This window comes from Papilio polytes, unplaced genomic scaffold (genome assembly GCF_000836215.1).
Source record: "Papilio polytes unplaced genomic scaffold, Ppol_1.0 DF824169.1, whole genome shotgun sequence".
Taxonomy (NCBI): domain Eukaryota; kingdom Metazoa; phylum Arthropoda; class Insecta; order Lepidoptera; family Papilionidae; genus Papilio; species Papilio polytes.
Window position 1 is genome coordinate 3,412,840 of NW_013525035.1, and position 18,829 is coordinate 3,431,668.

An 18,829-nucleotide genomic window follows, 5' to 3' on the forward strand; every position below is an offset into this window, starting at 1 on the left:
TTCCAGTGTATGTTTACAATTATTTTAATCTGTTATCTGGCTGGAAATAGGTATATGAGAAGAAAAATAAAATTGACTCATCTGTTTATCATGCTGACTGCGTAACGCGTGGACTGATGTCTGGTGTAGTCTGGAACATTTTACGGAACTGGAACTTTTATGGAATATTCTGGAACGTTCTAGCACATTATAATTGGTTCGACGATTTTTACCTACTCACAACTAATAACAACCACTTTTCTTTCACTTTTGAGAACTTTTTTAACTAACTACCTGCTTTTAAAATTAACAATTGTAAATCGAGTAAATGTAGCTACACTTTATTTCTGTATTTGTAGATAGATATTAATTTCAACGATATTCGATAAAACTAACTATTTACTACTAATAGCATAAAAATAAACAAAAAACCATTATTATTCGTCATTTTAATGTGACAAATGACACAACAAAAATCCATCCATCCAAAGTATTTATAACATTAGTAAGACATAACAACTATGTAGGACATTTTTTATATTTAGTATTTATGCTGGATTTATTTGATAATTACTTTAAAGGCCTCGACCGTAATTAATAATGCAATAGGTACCTATTTGTTCATACTGTTTTATAAAAATGTCTTTATGTCTATGATTTATATTTCAAAACAAGAAAATTAAAGTTTGGTACTTCTTATGTTGGTAATTATGGCACTTATTTTATGTTTTTTTTCTCTCAAAATTAAAAAGATGTAAATTATAATGTTAATACATGCGATCAACGCCCGGTGTAATCAGCTAGGTATTTATTTAACTGTAAATAAGAAAATTCTAGAAACTTTGGATGTCTTTTAAAAGAATTATGATTCTCACATTCATTTTTTACGTTTTGTGTTACTGTGACACTAGGAAGTTTATATTGTTTCTTTAAAATCTTATTAATAATCAAATTAAGTCTAAAATGTACCTTAACATTCTCATTCTACATATTATCATCCAAAATCGCAAAGAAAATAGTTAAAACACGTCATCATATAGCAGTCAAAACAGTTATTGATTAATTTGTTTACATTCCGAATTCGCCGGCCGGCAGCGGAATTCACGAAATTTCTGTACAATTCGAGCGTTGCTAAGCAACGACATTTTAATGTTATCAATGTGTGCGTAAGGCTGCTCACGTCAGCCAATCACATTCAGTTTCTAGAATTTTCTACCCACTACTAGATGGCGCTATCCGACGAGTATATAAGCTGCCGCGACGCGCGCACTGGCATGAATTTTGAATCGTGCAATAGTACTGTGCGAAGTGCAAAGCGCTGCCAAGCGAATATACCAAGCGATTTAATTTTACGAAGTGTTTATTACTTGATTGAAGAAGTACAAGTACAATGTCTCTGCTACCATACGTATTTGGTTTCCAACGTCCAAGCCGCCTCTTGGATCAAGAGTTCGGACTAGCGTTGACTCCGGACGACCTGTTGACTGCTGCGGTCAGCCCGTTACTATCCAGGGACTATTATAGACCTTGGACGCAGCTAGCAGCCGCGGCCAGGGATGTCGGTTCTAGCATCAAAGCCGACAAGGATAAATTCCAAATCAATTTGGACGTGCAACATTTCTCGCCGGAGGAAATAACAGTGAAGACGGCAGATGGGTACATCGTGGTCGAAGGGAAGCATGAGGAAAAGAAGGACGAGCATGGTTATATCTCTCGTCAGTTCGTGCGCAGGTACGCTCTACCAGAGGGTTGTAAACCCGAGACTGTCGAGTCCAGACTTTCCTCCGATGGTGTACTGTCCGTGGTTGCTCCAAGACAGCAACAACCAGCCTTGAAGGATGAAAGAGCCGTACCCATTCAACAAACCGGACCAGTGCGCAAGGAGATCAAGGATGCCAACCACGAAGAACCCAAGAAGTAATTACAATTTTTTAACACATTCTCAAATAACTGTTTAAATTTAAGACTGATATTTATTTTCCCAAGTTTGTGAATTTTTTAAATAAACCTTTTGTTTAAATTGTAATCTGGGCTTTTATTCTTAACCTTCTTTTGTTTTCATATTTGAATTAAATAAATCCTAAAATTAAAATCATAATCTAGATAGGTATATATTTTTTATTTCAAATGTAATTATTAACACAGTCTCATGTCGCTTATTCGTATTAGGCTAGTAACTTACTTGACTAACAAGTAAGTTAGTAATTAAATTGTGTCAAAATTGCGTAGATTAGCAAATCACATAGACGAGAATATTTTAGCTCCTAAATTACAGACCTAGTGCAAACTGGCTATTTGTCCGCACTGTATATACACGTCTGGAAACAATATTGTAAAAGTTAAACTTATAAACATCGACTATCATTTTTTCAAAGGAGATTGATAATTAAAACCTTCATTTTAAACAAAAAATATATTAATTGTCAATGGTAATCAATGTCACTGATCCATAGTAAACTAGATTCCAAACACTACAGAAATATTGTTTTTAAAGTGGTTAATAATAAACAGAAATGATTAGCTTTTAGGTAGTCTAATAAAATTTTAGTAATGTTTTTAAACAGCCTCAACGGTTTGCGTCCCAAACTAAATACCTGGGTAAGATATACAAGAGGTATAAGACCTCAAATTAAAGTCGCTAAAGAGAAATTCCAAATCAGTCTAGACCTACATCAGTTCAAAAGGGAAGAAATACGTGTTAAAGCTATCCCTGATTACGTTGTTATTGAAGGTAAATTAGAAAGGAAAACAAAACGAGGTGAAGTGATCAAGCAATTTGTAAGGAAATTCAGATTACCGGACGGTTGTGATCCGAAAACTATAAAATCTGAACTATCTTCTGATGGTATTCTTACAATAACAGCACCCAGAAAAACATATGAGGTTAATATGCCATCAGAAACTTTTATCCCAATAAGTTACTCTGGTCCAAGTAATGATAATGAATCTATAATACCAGTCAAAGACACCAAAAGTGACTCACCAATAAAACAAGGACCAGTTTGTGATGATAAAAAGAAATAATATATCATTATATCATATATCAACTGAATTATCTAATTAGGATACATTTAAAACTATAGAGAAAATATTATAGTTATTTTAAATTCAGGTACTTTAAATGCGCCTGATGATTCTTCATAGCATTTATTAGAGAAAGAAATTCATAGTAATTTAAATTGCAGGAACGAATAAAATTTAAATGCAGACTATAAATGCATTTGGCGGTTTGGCTTATTTATTATTTCTATCATTTTGTATGACTACCAGTCTTAAAATTGTTGGTTTATGCCAACACAATACTTTAGTAAATATGACAAATTGAGAATGTTTGTGGACTTACCGATTGCTAGTTTATTAATAGGCATTTGCACCTTGTATCAAAATCAAAATAAATAATGACGTGTACTCTGTACTCACGATTCTAGAATGTTCTTCTCGATTCACATAGAATCCAAATACGACTCGGTACATTGCCAGATATATAAATGCAGCTGTTGCTCACCACTTCAGTTACAATTAAAACACAGTTCAGTAAACTACAGAACTAACGAAGCAAATATGTCAATTATTCCTTATTTCTTCAACTACGATTTACCAAGATGGCCGCGTCGTCTACTCGACCAGAACTTCGGACTAACACTAAGCCCTCAAGATTTATTATCAGCGAAAGTAAACCCTTTACTACCAAACTACAGTATGTGGTGGCCACAAAGTACTGAATCTAGTATAAAATTCGACAAAGACAAATGGCAGATCAACGTTGATGTACAACATTTCGCGCCTGATGAAATAACTGTCAAAATTGCAAATGGATACATTGTTATTGATGGAAAACATGAAGAAAAGAAAGATGAACACGGTTTTATATCCAGACAGTTTGTGAGGCGTTTTAAATTGCCAGATGGTATAAATCAGGAAGCTATTGAATCCAGATTATCTTCGGATGGTGTGTTAACTGTTTTAGCACCAACGACGCCATGTTTGAAAGGTGAAAGAGTAGTTCCTATTGCTCACACTGGTCCTGTAAGGAAAGAATTACAAGATCCACCCAAAAGTGACGAAGAAACTAATTAGTTTTTGTGTTTAATTTTATAGTGTGTTTGACGATGAGACTGTTATTGTTATATTATGTCATTTAATTTAAATAAACGTCTTATTTTATTAACATTTGGTTTTTATTACTCTAGATTATAAGATGAAAGTTGTGTTAATTATGTAATTGCATCTATTTTGAGGTGCCATAAATACTCACTTATTAAATTAGCTTTCAATTCAAGAAAAGTTTAATATTTGACAGAGTTATATAAAACCAATGTTTATAAGAACATCTTTTGTTTATTTTTATAATTTGAGGTTATTCATGTAGTTACTAGTATAGGAGTTAGTTGAGTTTTTCACCTTACAATTTATCGTTAGCAATATTGTACAAGCGAGAAATTATTTCAATGAAGCATAGGAAATAGTGTACCTATTTTATAACAATATTAAGTAAATACATTTATATAACTGTTCTTAGATATTTATATATAAGTAGTAGAAACGCGAATTATCGTATAAAGTCTTTAAAATAAGTTTAATTTCATTATAGTAATACAATATTTTAGGACAGCTTTTGTCCGCGTTCTGTTCGCGAGGAATTATTAAAGTAGCCTGTGTTCTTCCAGACTATCCTCCACAACTATACCAAAATTGATAGAGATACTTTCAGCCAAGCTACAAACTCTAACAAACATCCATCCATCTAAACTTTGACATTTATAACACTAGTAAGATTAAAACTTGGTTACATATACGACTATATGGTTTAGGGTGGGTTTTCACATGTTCATTGGACCATTTAAAACATCATCTCTAAATGTGAGAGACGACAATAATAGTTTTCTATATATTTCGGCAGAAAACAACGAAAATTATTCTAATATAACAATTTTAGCTAGAAATGTTCTTTTAATCGTGAACTAGACAAATTTAACAACTGCTATCTTTTGACAGGGCGATATCTTTTACCTTTTTTAAACAATGAATACCTGTTATTTTATCAAGTGAACTATTTATAAAATATCTCATGATAGTCTGTTTAGTATAACAAGTTTCACCAAGATGTTGCCGTAAAATAGTGAACTCTGTCAATTTTCAAACTTACTAGATTCTCACTTATAAACTCACAGCTAATTGTTAATTTGACCTATCAAGAGAAAGCTTATAATCTTAGGTAACATTAAGAAAAAAAACTGAAATTATCAAAATTGTATAACAATTTTGGCCCTTCTTATGTAAAAACGAGTATTTGTCATATAGAAGACTAAGTAAAAATTAGTTACTTATTATTTATTAAAATTCAAATAAAACTAGTTTTAGTGTACAATACTTTAACATATATTACAAATACAATTAACTTGTCCTAATATCTTGTTATGGAAATGTTGACCTCAAAGTGTGTAGGAAATGTTCCGGGTTTTAATTGATTGCTCTTTAGTGGTCCGGCTGGAAAGATTCTTACTTTCTTACATTAATATGTAATGTAACATCTCAAAGATTACAGATATTAAATTGTAATAACATATCATTGCGATAAACGAAGTTTTAGAAATTTAAGCGTCAATCTTATCTAACTTTGACACAAAAATATTGTTAATTGATTGATTTATTTGTAATGTACACAATAAGTTAGGACAATCACATAAAAAATTAATTATAAGACACAAAAATGATAACAAATCCAGTTATATGTAAATATACAACATTTGTAGAGAAATAAAGCATTACGGTTAGGTTACAGTAAATGTGGAACAAACAAGATAAGAGAAAAAAATAGTTAAAATTGAACCCATGTCTGTGCCTCTGAATGGAGCAGTGTTTTTTAAAATTACATATGAAGGTGCAAAACATATCTGCGTTGTGCTTTTCGCTCTGCAATTCGTTGTATTGCCGACGACGGATGAGTGAATTCAGGCCTAAGTTAGATTTATATATTTGTATAAAAATAATTTGGGTATTAGGTGTCTGGGAGGTCTGGATGGTACACTGTACGATATTTGGTTAACTTATTCGCTGCAGCTGATGTGACCCCTAACGATCTTATTGTCCAAGCTGTAGGTAAAGTTGAACTTAAGTATTTTTTGGAAAATTTCACATAAAAACATTTATTTATGTTTAAAGACATGCTCTTAACATTGAACCACTCTTCTACACTTTTTATGTCAACCTAAAGTAGACTCTGATCATTATTACTAGTAACTTTGGTACAGATTTTTAAATCCGCAAATAACATAACACAAATAACAGAATTTGCAATGTTTGATATGTGAAGTTATATCGTTAATGAATAACAATAGGATGGGACCTAGATGGGAGCCCTGGGGAACCCCCGAATGCGGTACGTATTTCTTGGAGGTGTAGCCACCAACTGCTACAAACTGAGAGCGGTTGTAAATAAGACGTAAACCATCTAAGTAGGTAACCACGAATACCGACACCTTGTAACTGTGCAATTAGATGAGAATGACTTACTTTATCGAAAGCACTACTAAGATGAGTGTATATTGCATCAACTTCGCTTCTTTTATCCAGTGCGTCGGCAAGTCGGTGGCTTAAGTAACCAGGTTAGTCTGAGTTGGTCTCCGGCTCTGAAGCCGTGTTGACAATCAGATAAAAGTGTTTCAAGGTAATTTGTTAGTATAGTACACACCATTGTTTCGAATATTTTTGAACAAGAAGCCAGAATAGATGTGGGCCTGTAGTTATCAACATCACATAGGGCACCTTTTTTATGTATAGGTACAATTTTAGCCATTTTACAGTCAGGAAAGACGCCCTTTTTCAAAGATTTATTATATAAGATACATAGTGGGACTGAAAGCGCACCACCACAATTTCCGAAAAAATATGTCGGAATTGAGTCAGGTCTAGAGATTTGGTCTCTATAGTTTTTTGATTTTTGAGGCTTCTTCTTTCATCGTGATTGTTATGTAATTAATAAATTATTTAGGTTTATTTCCTGTATTACTATGCTTGTAATTTAAATCAATTAAAGCATTTACTCTTGTCTTACCAGCGTACACATTAAAGGCTTCTTAAATGTACTATAACTTCGATATTTCAACATTATTTTTCTTATAACCATCTTCAATATCTTGTAAGCTTCGTCCATGAGTCTCAGGTAAGATAAAAACAAGTATAATACCATTTAAAACAGTGATCGTAGCGAATATGCAAAATAAGGCTAAAACACCCAATGTCGAAGCGATGCCGGGTGTTATTTTAACCGATATGAATAATAAAAAGTATGATACGGCTGAACTAGCTCCGGATCCGACGCCTCTGAATTTAGATGGATACAATTCAGATACAAACGACCAGGATAATGTAACTATTGCACTGCTAAATGTCATATAAGCTATCAATAAAACAAGGGAAACCCACCTCACGTTAGCTGGATTTAAATATAAGAACAACAATAAACAGTACAGTAAAGTACAAGCACCAAAATTGCACACAAAGAAGGCCAATTTTCTCGGAATACGTGTTCCGAAGAAGAATATAGAACTTGCAGCGACAAATCTTATACAATCCGCTACAATCATAAGAATAAATGGGTCATAGTCGTTCGGTATTATTTGCCCTAAAATATCTTGAGCGTAAAACGTTATAATATTAGCACCACTAAACTGCATCGAGACAGACAGAAAGAATGTTATTAATAATGGCTTCATAAAGTCCATTTTAAAATAATCTTTCATACTTAGCTCCACTTTCTTTTCATTTTGTGCTTCTAATATCTTATTTAATTCTTTTTCCGCCGCATCAGTATCTCCTCTGAACCATTTAAAAACGTTTACTCCTTCGTCTATTTTTCCTTTGGATATTAACCATAAAGGACTTTCTTTTAAAACTAACAGTAGAACTATTGATATAACACTAGGCGCATTGCATATCAGAGCATTTGTTCTCCAGAAAACGAACCCTCCTAGTGCATGATTTATTACAACACCTAGAGATAATGTTAATGATGGACTAAATAACATTAATCCTCTGTATTTTGGGTCAGCAATTTCTCCTAAATAAACCAGAGTTATTGGTCTTATCGCTCCAGAACAGAGTCCTGTTAAAAATCTTCCAAGTAGCATTATGGGATTGTTGCTAGCGAAGCCTTGTACGGTCCAACTAACGACAAAGGCAAAAGCCAGAATTATGTGCCCCATTTTTCTTCCGACTCTGTCGATCATTGAACCCGCAAATAAACATCCAAGGACCATTGAGAGCGGAGTCATTGCCGCTGAAATAATAAATAAAAATTGTTAAACTGTAGGACTATGGAGGTTTTAACAAAGGTCAAAGATTGTGTACTTAAATAGCTGATTCTTACCAATCCAAGAGACATAGTTCTCATCATATGGATAATTTTCATCTGCTTTTAGTTGAGGCAAGAGGACTGCACTAAATCCAAACGCAAGACCTGCGCATAGTGATAGGAATCCTGATACTGAAGTAGCCACTATCTGGAAAAAGTAATTAAGCAATATTTAATTATTATACCAGAAGTTCTCGTAGTTTCATCTAGTTATTGAGAATGTCGAGTTCAAATACACTCTGTATTTTTATTATAACCAGGAATGCTGTGCGGTTTGTCATGCTAAACGTAATTATGTGGATTATCAGGTACAATAATGTGTTCGACTTATGAATCTTGGATCCTTTCCGATTCCGATTTGACTTAATAATTTAGATACATTTACGTTCTTATGAGATATTGAATAAGTTTCTTGTAAACATGTATGAATAAAAAAGATCTAGTAATCTAGAGAGCAGAATGTTAAGGACATACTTAACCTATTTTGCTATAAATATAGATTAAAGACGACAACACTTTAATGATACCTATAAAGTGTAAGACTTAATGAACGACAGATTTTTACAGACCTTTTTATGGTCAAGAAAGTTGGACTCTTCTCAAACTTCTTTTGATAATGATGTAACTAAAATGAAAATATTACCTGCTTGATTACATAAACTCGCTTCGTGGTCAACATTTTGTGGGTTTTAAAGTGTTTTTTCACCTTTTTAAAGATTAATTTAAATGTCCACAATTATTTAATCTACAATCTACATCGTTTAATAAATTGTCTAATAAAGATTCCTTTTTTTAAAATCACTGCAAATCACACTTTTAACGTATCACAGAATATTTCATAATTTCTTAGATGTTTTTTTATTGCAATGTTGATGTAAATTAATATGAACTCGATGCAAAAACGTTCGTAAAGTGGAAACTCTTGTGAGCAACTAATACTCGACCGTCCTGTTTACAACATATATTATGTTGCTTATATTTATAAATATCCGACTTTTTATAAAATGTCTAACCAAATGTCTGTTTATTATGTCCGTTTGTAGTTTCTTATTGACATATCCTTGTCTCTCACTTTCCTCTTTGAAAAAACAGAGACAATGATATGTCAATACAAGTCTTACTAAAGTCGAAACCCAAAAATTATAGATTTATTTAAATGACATGTGCCTGCATAAACAATAATGAAATCCCCACATTTGTAGACTTCCTGTAACATGTTATGCCATTTAAAACGGGGACCGGTTGGAAATATTGTACATCGATTTTAAAATCTCTGTTCGGTAAGGTAGTGAGAAATTATTGTGATTTGATCATGTAATGGGGTGGGAATAAGCAGTGGCGGACCAAGTGTGTGTGAGTTGTCTTCCGCAGGGCCCTCAAATGGCGTACGTCCGTTATTGTTTGATTTAATTTTTTTTTTATCAAAAATTAAACATATTTTCAAATGGGAAACATTCTAGGAACAAACAAAAGAAAACAGAGGTGGAGTAAGAATTGGGGAAGATAATTTTATGTTTCTTTCATCGTTTCATCATTACATTAATACCATTTATTTAATTGTAAGGATACAGTAAAAAGTCCTTTGATACAGCATCTTACAAAATCACATTAAATAAAACTTCTAAAATGTCTAAGTAAATTAATAATCAGATTCAAATTATTATACAAATATTCTCTACTATGAAAGTACGCCTGGTAATATATCATATAATTTAGTGATTCTTTTTGTTTATTGGTAAATTATGTTCTAAAATCTTAGGGTCCACAGAAATAAAAAACTGTTCATGGAACCCGCTACTAGGTGCAAAACAAAAATACTTCTTATTGGAACTTGTCGGAAAGACACAAAAAATTATAACAAATAAAACCAATTTTTAATTAAAAATCATACTTTATTAGGAAATTAAAAAATAATCAGTCTTAAATCAAACAGAAGGAATGCCTTAAATGCGGTTACGATCGCGTACGAATACAAAATGTAGTTTACTTCTCGGGCTGATCTCCATTAGCCTGGTCTTTCACTTCTTTGCGGACTGGTCCGGTTTGTGTGATGGGCACCTTGCGCTCTCCCTGCACCGCTGGAGGCACCTTCTTGGGGGCAGTCACAGTGAGCACCCCATCAGAAGACAGCCTGGACTCAACTGCATCGGGCGTACAACCTTCAGGCAGCGCATACCGGCGTGTGAACTGCCGAGAAATGTACCCGTGCTGATCCTTCTTCTCCTCATGCTTCCCTTCGACGACAATGTATCCATCCGCAGTCTTCACGGAGATCTCCTCAGGCGAGAAGTGCTGGACATCCAGGTTAACTTGGAACTTATCCTTGTCGGCTCTAATACTGGAGCCGAAGTCTCGTGCTGCTGCCGCCATGTGTCTCCATGGACGGTAATAGTTTTCCCTGTTCAACAAGGGTCCGGCGGCGGCGCTTAGCAAATCTTCAGGAGTGAGTACCAAGCCGAAGTGCTGATCCAGTAGACGACGCGGCTGTTCGATCTCCAACATAAACGGTAGCAGCGACATTTTTGCGTTGTTTTCAAAACACTGAAATAATCGCAGAGATAGCTTGATAATCAATGTAACTCTCCCGAGAGCTGAATAAAAACTGACGAGCGGCGCGGAGTGCAAGCGTATTTATTCGATGTGCGAATTCCCGAAGCTTGTGGAAGCTTCTAGGTCTCAGTGGAGATTATATAACGGCCCGCTACGCAATTTCAGCATTTTTTTTTTGATGATTGATTTGTGTTTGATGATTTGCAAAAAACATGTTTTTTTTTAAATCACGTTTTACATCAAATGTTATGTAAAAAGTAAGTGTAATAAGTAAAAGTAATGGTAATATTAAATTTTAGATAAACCAATTAAAAAAAGAAGAATTTACATGCATGAAATATTTTAAAGACTGCGATGTTGTATAAAATCTTATCGGGTTACAAAACTAAAGTTTTAATTTAATGAAAAGCACTAGTATAACAATTATAAATAACTATTTTATTTTTAAAATTAAATATTTTTAATTGTCCTAAAAATACGACATATGTAATATACAAAAATATGTCATTTTTAATATTGTTATATAGACTAACTATCAAGCTTATTTTATATTTTAAATAAATAAAAAATGTGTAACAAAATATCAATATGTAAATATTAACAAATACGTATATAATTAAACAAACTAAACTTAAGTTTTTTTTACATCACATGATCGTCATAAATATCATAAACTATTGATAGCCGGAAAACCACAAGTAAAATGCGACCCTAACATTTGTAACATCTGAACTCTAGACAGTTCTTCATGCTTCAAGATTATACTCAAAATTCTAGTTATTTCTCAAACGTTTCTGCCATCTAGTGGTGAGTAGTGTGGACGTTTAAAAGTCTAACCGTTTTTCCATACTACTGCTAGATGTCATTAGCTGTTTGTTTCCCTCCATCTGTATGTGATTTATAACAGATTGAGGTTTATTCTGTAATTTCAGATATTAATCAAAATAAAAGAATAAAAAGGATTGAAACATTTCAAATAAATTAATAACTTTGCTAAAACATTTTTTTATATGGCAACTGTCTTTCTTCAATGGCAACATGATAAGTTAATTTTTTTCGCAAAACTTTGGCCGGGTCGGGAAGGGACGTGGATTTCATTGGTCGCCGTACATAGTAAAGTAAACGAGTTATCGTTAAGCACTTTGAGCCGGTATGTTGTGTTAATTCATTTATGTACAACATTTTACAAAAATAAGCATTTGTGCTGTGATTTATTTTATAAAAAACTTTGTACATACTAGTGTTTAAGTTAAACGTGTATAAAGTTTAAATTATTTAACAACTCTATATTGGATGTGTTAGTTTTTGTGTTAAAACTTAACTAAGTGACAATGGCAGACAATTCAAAATTGACTGATGAGGAGTTAGTTGAAATCCGGGAACAATTTGCTCAGGTAATTTTAATTTTTAAGTTTTAAAATTTGTAAATTGTTGAAGTACCGGTTGGAAAGCAAAATACAAATTCGTAATTCGTTCACGCATTTGCCACTGGTTTTGCATTTGAGATTAATTTAATTTGTTTAGTAGAAACTGCGTATAAACAGCAAGAAGTAGTTGTAATCATAAGAACGCGTACCTATTTAAGATGTCTTACGTCGGAGCCGCGTGTGGTCCTTTACAAAAGCTACTTCTATATTTTCATTTGTTAATATCGCGTCTTTGTTTATGTTATAACTTGAAGTAAAATAAGTAAAGAAACGTTTTAAAGTTAACTTTTATAATTATTTTTAATAATAATATTATAAAGAGGAAATCTTATATAAAATTTTGGGTAATTTGGGATACATAAATACAGTATGAATTTAAATTTTATTAAGGAATTAATTAATTACACTTTGTAATATGTGAATTAAAAACATTTTCATATAAAAAGTTTATCAATACCCTTGATATAAATGATAAACAAAAATGGTTTATCTCCAATGCAGGTAATCTCTGATAAAATAACATATTTGTATAACAAACCTATATTCCTAGTGTTTTATTGTTACTTTGTTGGTCACGAAAGTCATATTAGTACTAAATTTTGGTCCCAAAAATCTTATTCTAGTAATTTTTCTGTACTCTATTATTCCATGTTAAGAAAAGTTGGGAAGAGGATTTGATAGGGGGTAAATGAAGGACCCTTTTCTCTGTTATCACTGGCTACATTGTTTATTTTCAAAATCTATTTTTTTTACTGTTATTAGTAACATATAAAAATACATTTTGAAAGTGCCCATAACTGTCTGTGTAGAATAAAAAAATACTTAAAAGTATCCTATGTGATTTTCCAGACTATGTTCTTTATTGCCAAATTTGAGTAAGATCCGTTCACACTATCTTAAGATTTGTGGTAACAAACATCCATCCAACTCTTGCATTTATAATATTACTAGCTGTTGCTATTGACTTCACCTGAGTGAAATAAAACAAATAGTAAAAATATTGCTTATGTTCGCAGTAATAACATAGCTTATTAATGGTGTAAGAATTTTTGAAATTGGTGCAGAAGTTTTTGAGTTATTACCATACATACGAAAATTCAAATCTTTCCTCTTTGTAATATAAGTATAGATTATTACTTTGTTACTATTAATATTCATGTCAATACACTGTTATAATAATATTTCATACTGTAATTGAATGCTAATAAGAAAGCTCATTATTTTCCCTTTGCTTCTATCAAATGGTCCTATAGGATTTGTACATGGGAAAATATTTTAAAAGTAAAATTTTACTTTATATATTATCTTTCCATCCAAAATAGAAGAATGATTTTTTTGTATTATATGAACAGCAAAATTTTGTTTCTATTGTATTAGCCAGTGTTTTTTTTTTTTACATTTTATTTGAATGTTAGCCATTAGTAACTCCATACAATAGTTTAGTAGTTTACTTGTTTGTCTAATTTTCTCAGCAACTACCACGAAACGAAGTGAAACTAAACACTTAGTCATACCTTTCAAGTTAGCAGATATTCATATGGTGTGTCACTTGATTGCTCAACGGGTAATATTGTTTAACGCAATGTTTTAGTATTCAAAACTTGTCTTTGATACCTTGACATATAGGTAATTGTGGCTTTTTAGTGTCGTCACCCTTATGTAATACATATCTTTTTGAATGTAGAAATCACATGATGTAGTTTAATAGTTTGGTTAAGTAGTTTTTGAGTTTATTTTGGCCAAAAAATTATAGAAACTTTTCAAAAAGTACAGATGAATAGTGCTGAACCAAGATACTTTTTCATTAATTCTCTTTTAAGCTTTTTATTCTTAATCTTAACTGAAGAACACTTCTAGTGGACTGAGTGTGGTAACAAATAAAAGTTTTGGTAGGAATAGGAGAGCAAAAAAGAATAGGTAACTATAGAAAACGAAGCTATAAAATAATATAATCTGCTAACAAGTCGAATGATGATTCATCATCATCAGCAGCCTTTATCTGCCCACTGTTGGGTATATGCCTTCCCCAATACCTACCTACCAAGTAATGATTATAATTTTATAATTAACTAGGTGTTGCTTGCGACGTCGCCCGCGTGAGATTAAAAAATATAGCCTATGTTACTCAATGATAACATAGCTTTTTAATGATGGAAGAATTTTTGAATTCGGTCCAGTAGTTTTTGAGTTATTTCAATACATACAAAAATACAAATCTTTTCCCTTAATTATATTAGTATAGATTTGTTAAAGCAAATACAATTTAATTAAAATAAACTACGTAATAATATAAATTGACATTCAACTTTGCGGAAAAGTCACGACTTACCTTTTAAGTGTGGACAGTTACGTTGGTTTTCTTACGACATCGACATTTAAGGCCAGACTCTATTTACTACATTCCAATGAACATGTCAATGTACCGGTAAAGATTTATTAATATAAATGTAGAGAAATAAGGTCATTATGAAGTTGTTTACGTATTTAGTACTTGATAACCAGACGAAGAAAACAATCTTTAGACATAACAAAGGAAATATTTGTATTTTTGTATGTAACGAACTCAAAAACTACTGATTTTAAAAATTCTTTTCACATTTTTAGTCCGCGCGGACGAATTCGCGAAAAGCAAAGATTAAACTCAAAAACTACGAGACCGATTTAATGAATTCTCACAATTATTGATGCACTCATTTAGATTTCTTATCTTAAATCTACACTAATGTACACAACTCTGAGTGCGTTAGTTATCTGCATTATCCCTTCTCTTTTACGATATATTTCCCGCACAGTAAATTTATATGATTGTTAACTTAAAATGCACTCAAAATGACGTTTATCAAAAGTATTTATGCCTTAAATGTCGAAATCTGATCTTAACTTGCCTTTTACGTGCCCATTAAAGGCTGACTCATTGCGGAAGACAAAGTTGACCTTAAGGGTCGAAACGAGGACAATGCTTGGTTTACGGAAAAAAATAATAACATCATTCATATGAATATAAAGTAAAAATAATAAATTGAATTAAAAAAATAATTAAAAATGATATAAGTGAATTTTAATTAAAAGTTTTTTTATCCATTTGTATTTTTAGCCTATTTTGAAAGGTGTTTCCTATTACACCTAACGAATCCATACAATAAATCAGAAACTAATAAGAAAACAATTCCCATTGAGCTGTTCGACCCAACGGGAAACATCAATTGTAATCCAAGTCTTGTGACACAGTCTGACTGTATTATATATGGATCATCATCATGATCAACTTTTATCTACCCACTGCTGGACATAGGCTTTCCCCAATACCTTTCACAGATTGCGGTCCTCCTTCCACATCCAACGACTTTCTGCCGTGTGTACTAAGTCGACGGTTCACCTGGGTGTAAGACGCCCTACGAACCTGGTCCTCTTTCGCAAGTTAATATTAGCTAGATCTCAGACATAGAATAAGTAATTCAATATTATTTGCTCGTTTGCAAAGTTTTTCTCCAATATGAAATGAAGACATTGCATGCACTGTGGTCAGGGTAAAGAGTTCCCATACGTATTATGTTCGGTCACGCTCTTGGTTGTGAATTGCAGAAAACGTTACGACCACGGTCAGTGGTGATACCATGGAAAGAAGGGTGACCATAAACAATTTATCTAAAGTGGATACCTACACTTAATTTAAAAAAGTATGATACGTTCTGCCACCTTATGTTTAAGATATCTACAGATGCATAGTTTAACTGGATAGTTAAAGCAGTGTAGACAAAATTTTTACTTTCAGTTAATGTGTGCAGTTAAAGTTTTTAGACTCACGTACAATTTTGAACTGTTCAGTTACAGTATCAGAACTAAGCGTGTGTATCGTGCTTTTATCTTTAGTTTGAACAATAACTAGACATATATTTTTTGTCTTATAAAGATTAAGAATTCCGGGTTACCAACACCTAAAAATGTTCGTCGTAGATATCTAATATTGTCATTCACTTCGCAGCAAATTTTCTCGTTCATTCATTCAACACAAACCAATGAAGCACATCATTAACCAGCATTAATCGCATTTTAAAATAAGTATAGTAACAGAAAGCGGTAATGTAAACACAATAATAACGTGCTCGCCGCACCAACGCGAAGTTTGTTTACTCTACGTTAGCCGCATTGCATCACGTTTTAAATATCTACTTAAAGATTAAAACTCTAATACCACTGTAACACCTGAACATATGTAAATGGTTGAATTAGAAATACTCCGTTTAAACTACTTACCAACACAATGGCTCTATTTACGTCAAAAATTTGGTACCGCTTTTTCTTTACATGTAAGTTTTGTTTAAGAGTTCAGAAAAGAGTATTCTTTCACCCAACTAAAAATGGGGTAGGTAGGTTATATTATTTATCTTTTTTTTTAATTCATTTGCCCAATTTTCCAGAGACGATTCGAATCAATTTCTTCTCTTGAGATTCTTAGTTACTAAATTTATGCACACTTTAATATAGGTTTCAGTTCTAAATGATTACTATTGTACTAATGTAAATCGATTTCAATTGCTATAATCGATTATTATAACCTTTATTCGAGACGTCGCGATGCATCGACCTTGGTCCCAGGAATGTGGTCGCGGTGCGTTCTTTGTCCAACTTTGTGACGTAATGTACATATTTATACAAAGGGTTACTGACTTATGTATAAGAAGTATATATTTCTGTATGTGTCAACTATATATCTATTGTAACATTCTGCTTTGACAACCAAAGTAACATTTGGCTGTTTTTTTTAGTTAAAATAAAATTATAATTTTTTCGTAATATGTGTTCTGGAAATAAAAATAAGGAACCAACATTAATGTTATTCAAAATATTTTTAACATGATTTGATTCTCTGGAAGCAGCTCCCTCCCTTAAGAATCCGACGCCCATGTTACCACCCCCTATTTCCAATTCTGCGAAAGGAAACAGATACATATCTAAATGTATTACAAATTGCCACGAAGCTTTATGATGTAAATATGAATAAAAATTTTATAGTACGAACCGTCGTTCACCCCTCGCAGGGTTTATTGAAAGTTTATGTGGCGGGGGTGACTGCAGCAAGGGATGGCTTCAGCTGACATTATAAATCATGTACCATTGCAGTTAGGTTACGCTAAATGAAAATTGTTAATTATCTTGTATTAACAAATCTATAAATTTACAACTATTTATCAAACTACGACAATTCAAGCCCATATCTATTTTATTTTAAGTTAGAGATTTTTCGTTAAAGCATTTAATTGATAGAAGTAAGCTCAAAAAAGTTATAAATCACTAGCTTTTGCACGCGACTCCGTTCGTGGAATTAAAAAGAAAGAAAGGGAGTAGCCTATGTGTTCTTCCAGATTATCCTCTACCTCCTTGTCAAATTTCATTGAGATCCGTTCAGCCGTTTAGGCTACAAACAGTAACAAACATCCATCCATCCATATAAACTTTCGCATTTATAATATTAGTAAGATCTTTCCTGCACTAAGTTGTACTTCCATTATTAAAACAGTCTGCATTATTTATGTACGTAAAATTTGTAGATTGTACTGTCATATCATAAGACAAATTTGCTTTGAATAAATCAATACAGTGAAATACCCAAAGACCCCTCGTCCATACCTATCAGTAAAACTATAAATCCTTGCAACCAGTCGTCGTGACCTCCTCCATCCTGCTGAATCAAACTAAAAATGCAACCCCCTATGGTTTTTTGTATACTGGTCGTTCCAGTGGTGGCAATGACCTCGAATCGAGTGAAAGATCCTAACGTTACCTCATACTGGCGGTCTCTTGTTCTCGTTTGCTGTACGCATGATTTGCAGTTTATTTACCTCTTTAGAGGTCACTTAGTGTAATCAGCTTTATGTACGACGTTTGTTGTTAATGTACTGTTAACTATGATAAAAAATTATGAAAGGTACTGATGTATACTATAGTAAACTTTGTTATACTGCTTGTCCTATTTTTGCTGGCAAAGTATGTAATTATAGAACTGAATTTAATAATAAATTAATGTGATATTCATATGCCTATTGATGCTTGGTTTTTCCACAACAGGTGGGGAATAATTTACTAACCACTAAAATTGTAATCCGCACATTCAGATTTTAAATTTTTTAACGTTTCAGAAAAACTGTAGAAATACAAGTTTGATGAGAACTCAAACTTGAAATAAATGTTGTATCTGTAAATTTTTAGAGTACTAGCTTTCGCCCGCGATTGTCCGTGCGGAATAAAAAAAAAGATGGTGATCTGTTCAGCCGTTTTGGAAATATTCGTTAGCATAGAGAAATTAAAATGTTTCATGTAGAACAAATAATTGTTATCTTTTTTGTAATAATGAGAGAGATGGCCATAGAATTATACGACAGGTCGACTTATGAAAACTGCAGTTGACTAAAGGGCAAATAACTTTGTTTACATAATAAGAAAGTAACTAAGCATATGTAATGTATTTTGATACGCATAATTAAGTTAATATAAAATTATTAATTTAATTCGCGTTACATCT

The 18,829-nt window shown here is 32.4% G+C and overlaps 6 protein-coding genes across 6 annotated transcripts in view; 4 read left to right on the forward strand and 2 right to left on the reverse strand.

The window, feature by feature from the left end:
* Positions 1-1,243: 1,243 nt before the first annotated feature.
* On the forward strand, positions 1,244-2,005 carry LOC106111307 (protein lethal(2)essential for life-like). The gene has a single exon (XM_013293331.1). The coding sequence runs from the start codon at positions 1,370-1,372 to the stop codon at positions 1,898-1,900; it is 531 nt and encodes a 176-aa protein (XP_013148785.1). The 5' UTR covers positions 1,244-1,369; the 3' UTR covers positions 1,901-2,005.
* A 414-nt stretch (positions 2,006-2,419) lies between these two features.
* LOC106111314 (heat shock protein 26-like) lies at positions 2,420-3,028 on the forward strand. Its single transcript, XM_013293340.1, has one exon. It carries the CDS (start codon positions 2,530-2,532, stop codon positions 3,001-3,003), a length of 474 nt encoding a protein of 157 aa, XP_013148794.1. The 5' UTR covers positions 2,420-2,529; the 3' UTR covers positions 3,004-3,028.
* A 353-nt stretch (positions 3,029-3,381) lies between these two features.
* Positions 3,382-4,124, forward strand: LOC106111313 (protein lethal(2)essential for life-like). The gene has a single exon (XM_013293339.1). It carries the CDS (start codon positions 3,409-3,411, stop codon positions 4,054-4,056), a length of 648 nt encoding a protein of 215 aa, XP_013148793.1. The 5' UTR covers positions 3,382-3,408; the 3' UTR covers positions 4,057-4,124.
* A 1,226-nt stretch (positions 4,125-5,350) lies between these two features.
* Positions 5,351-9,242, reverse strand: LOC106111438 (facilitated trehalose transporter Tret1-like). The gene is made up of 3 exons (XM_013293533.1): positions 8,976-9,242; positions 8,348-8,480; positions 5,351-8,257 (listed from the first exon to the last, which is right to left on the reverse strand). The coding sequence occupies exons 1-3, from the start codon at positions 9,009-9,011 to the stop codon at positions 7,065-7,067; spliced, it is 1,362 nt and encodes a 453-aa protein (XP_013148987.1). The 5' UTR covers positions 9,012-9,242; the 3' UTR covers positions 5,351-7,064.
* A 961-nt stretch (positions 9,243-10,203) lies between these two features.
* LOC106111439 (protein lethal(2)essential for life-like) lies at positions 10,204-10,947 on the reverse strand. Its single transcript, XM_013293534.1, has one exon. It carries the CDS (start codon positions 10,850-10,852, stop codon positions 10,316-10,318), a length of 537 nt encoding a protein of 178 aa, XP_013148988.1. The 5' UTR covers positions 10,853-10,947; the 3' UTR covers positions 10,204-10,315.
* A 1,028-nt stretch (positions 10,948-11,975) lies between these two features.
* Positions 11,976-18,829, forward strand: part of LOC106111403 (plastin-3) — a 37,591-nt gene continuing 30,737 nt past the window's right edge. Inside the window, exon 1 of the mRNA XM_013293473.1 lies at positions 11,976-12,276. Within this exon, the coding sequence (XP_013148927.1) occupies positions 12,214-12,276 (63 nt within the window). The 5' untranslated portion in view covers positions 11,976-12,213. The remainder of the gene's footprint in view (positions 12,277-18,829) is intronic.

Bases quoted from the DNA above. Each gene is read 5' to 3' on its own strand.
- LOC106111307 (XM_013293331.1), top strand. From the start codon at position 1,370: ATGTCTCTGCTACCATACGTATTTGGTTTCCAACGTCCAAGCCGCCTC.
- LOC106111314 (XM_013293340.1), top strand. From the start codon at position 2,530: ATGTTTTTAAACAGCCTCAACGGTTTGCGTCCCAAACTAAATACCTGG.
- LOC106111313 (XM_013293339.1), top strand. From the start codon at position 3,409: ATGTTCTTCTCGATTCACATAGAATCCAAATACGACTCGGTACATTGC.
- LOC106111438 (XM_013293533.1), bottom strand. From the start codon at position 9,011: ATGTTGACCACGAAGCGAGTTTATGTAATCAAGCAG. The intron at 8,481-8,975 runs GTAATATTTTCA...TACTTTTTCCAG, and splicing joins GAGTTTATGTAATCAAGCAG to ATAGTGGCTACTTCAGTATC. The intron at 8,258-8,347 runs GTAAGAATCAGC...TTATTATTTCAG, and splicing joins GAACTATGTCTCTTGGATTG to CGGCAATGACTCCGCTCTCA.
- LOC106111439 (XM_013293534.1), bottom strand. From the start codon at position 10,852: ATGTCGCTGCTACCGTTTATGTTGGAGATCGAACAGCCGCGTCGTCTA.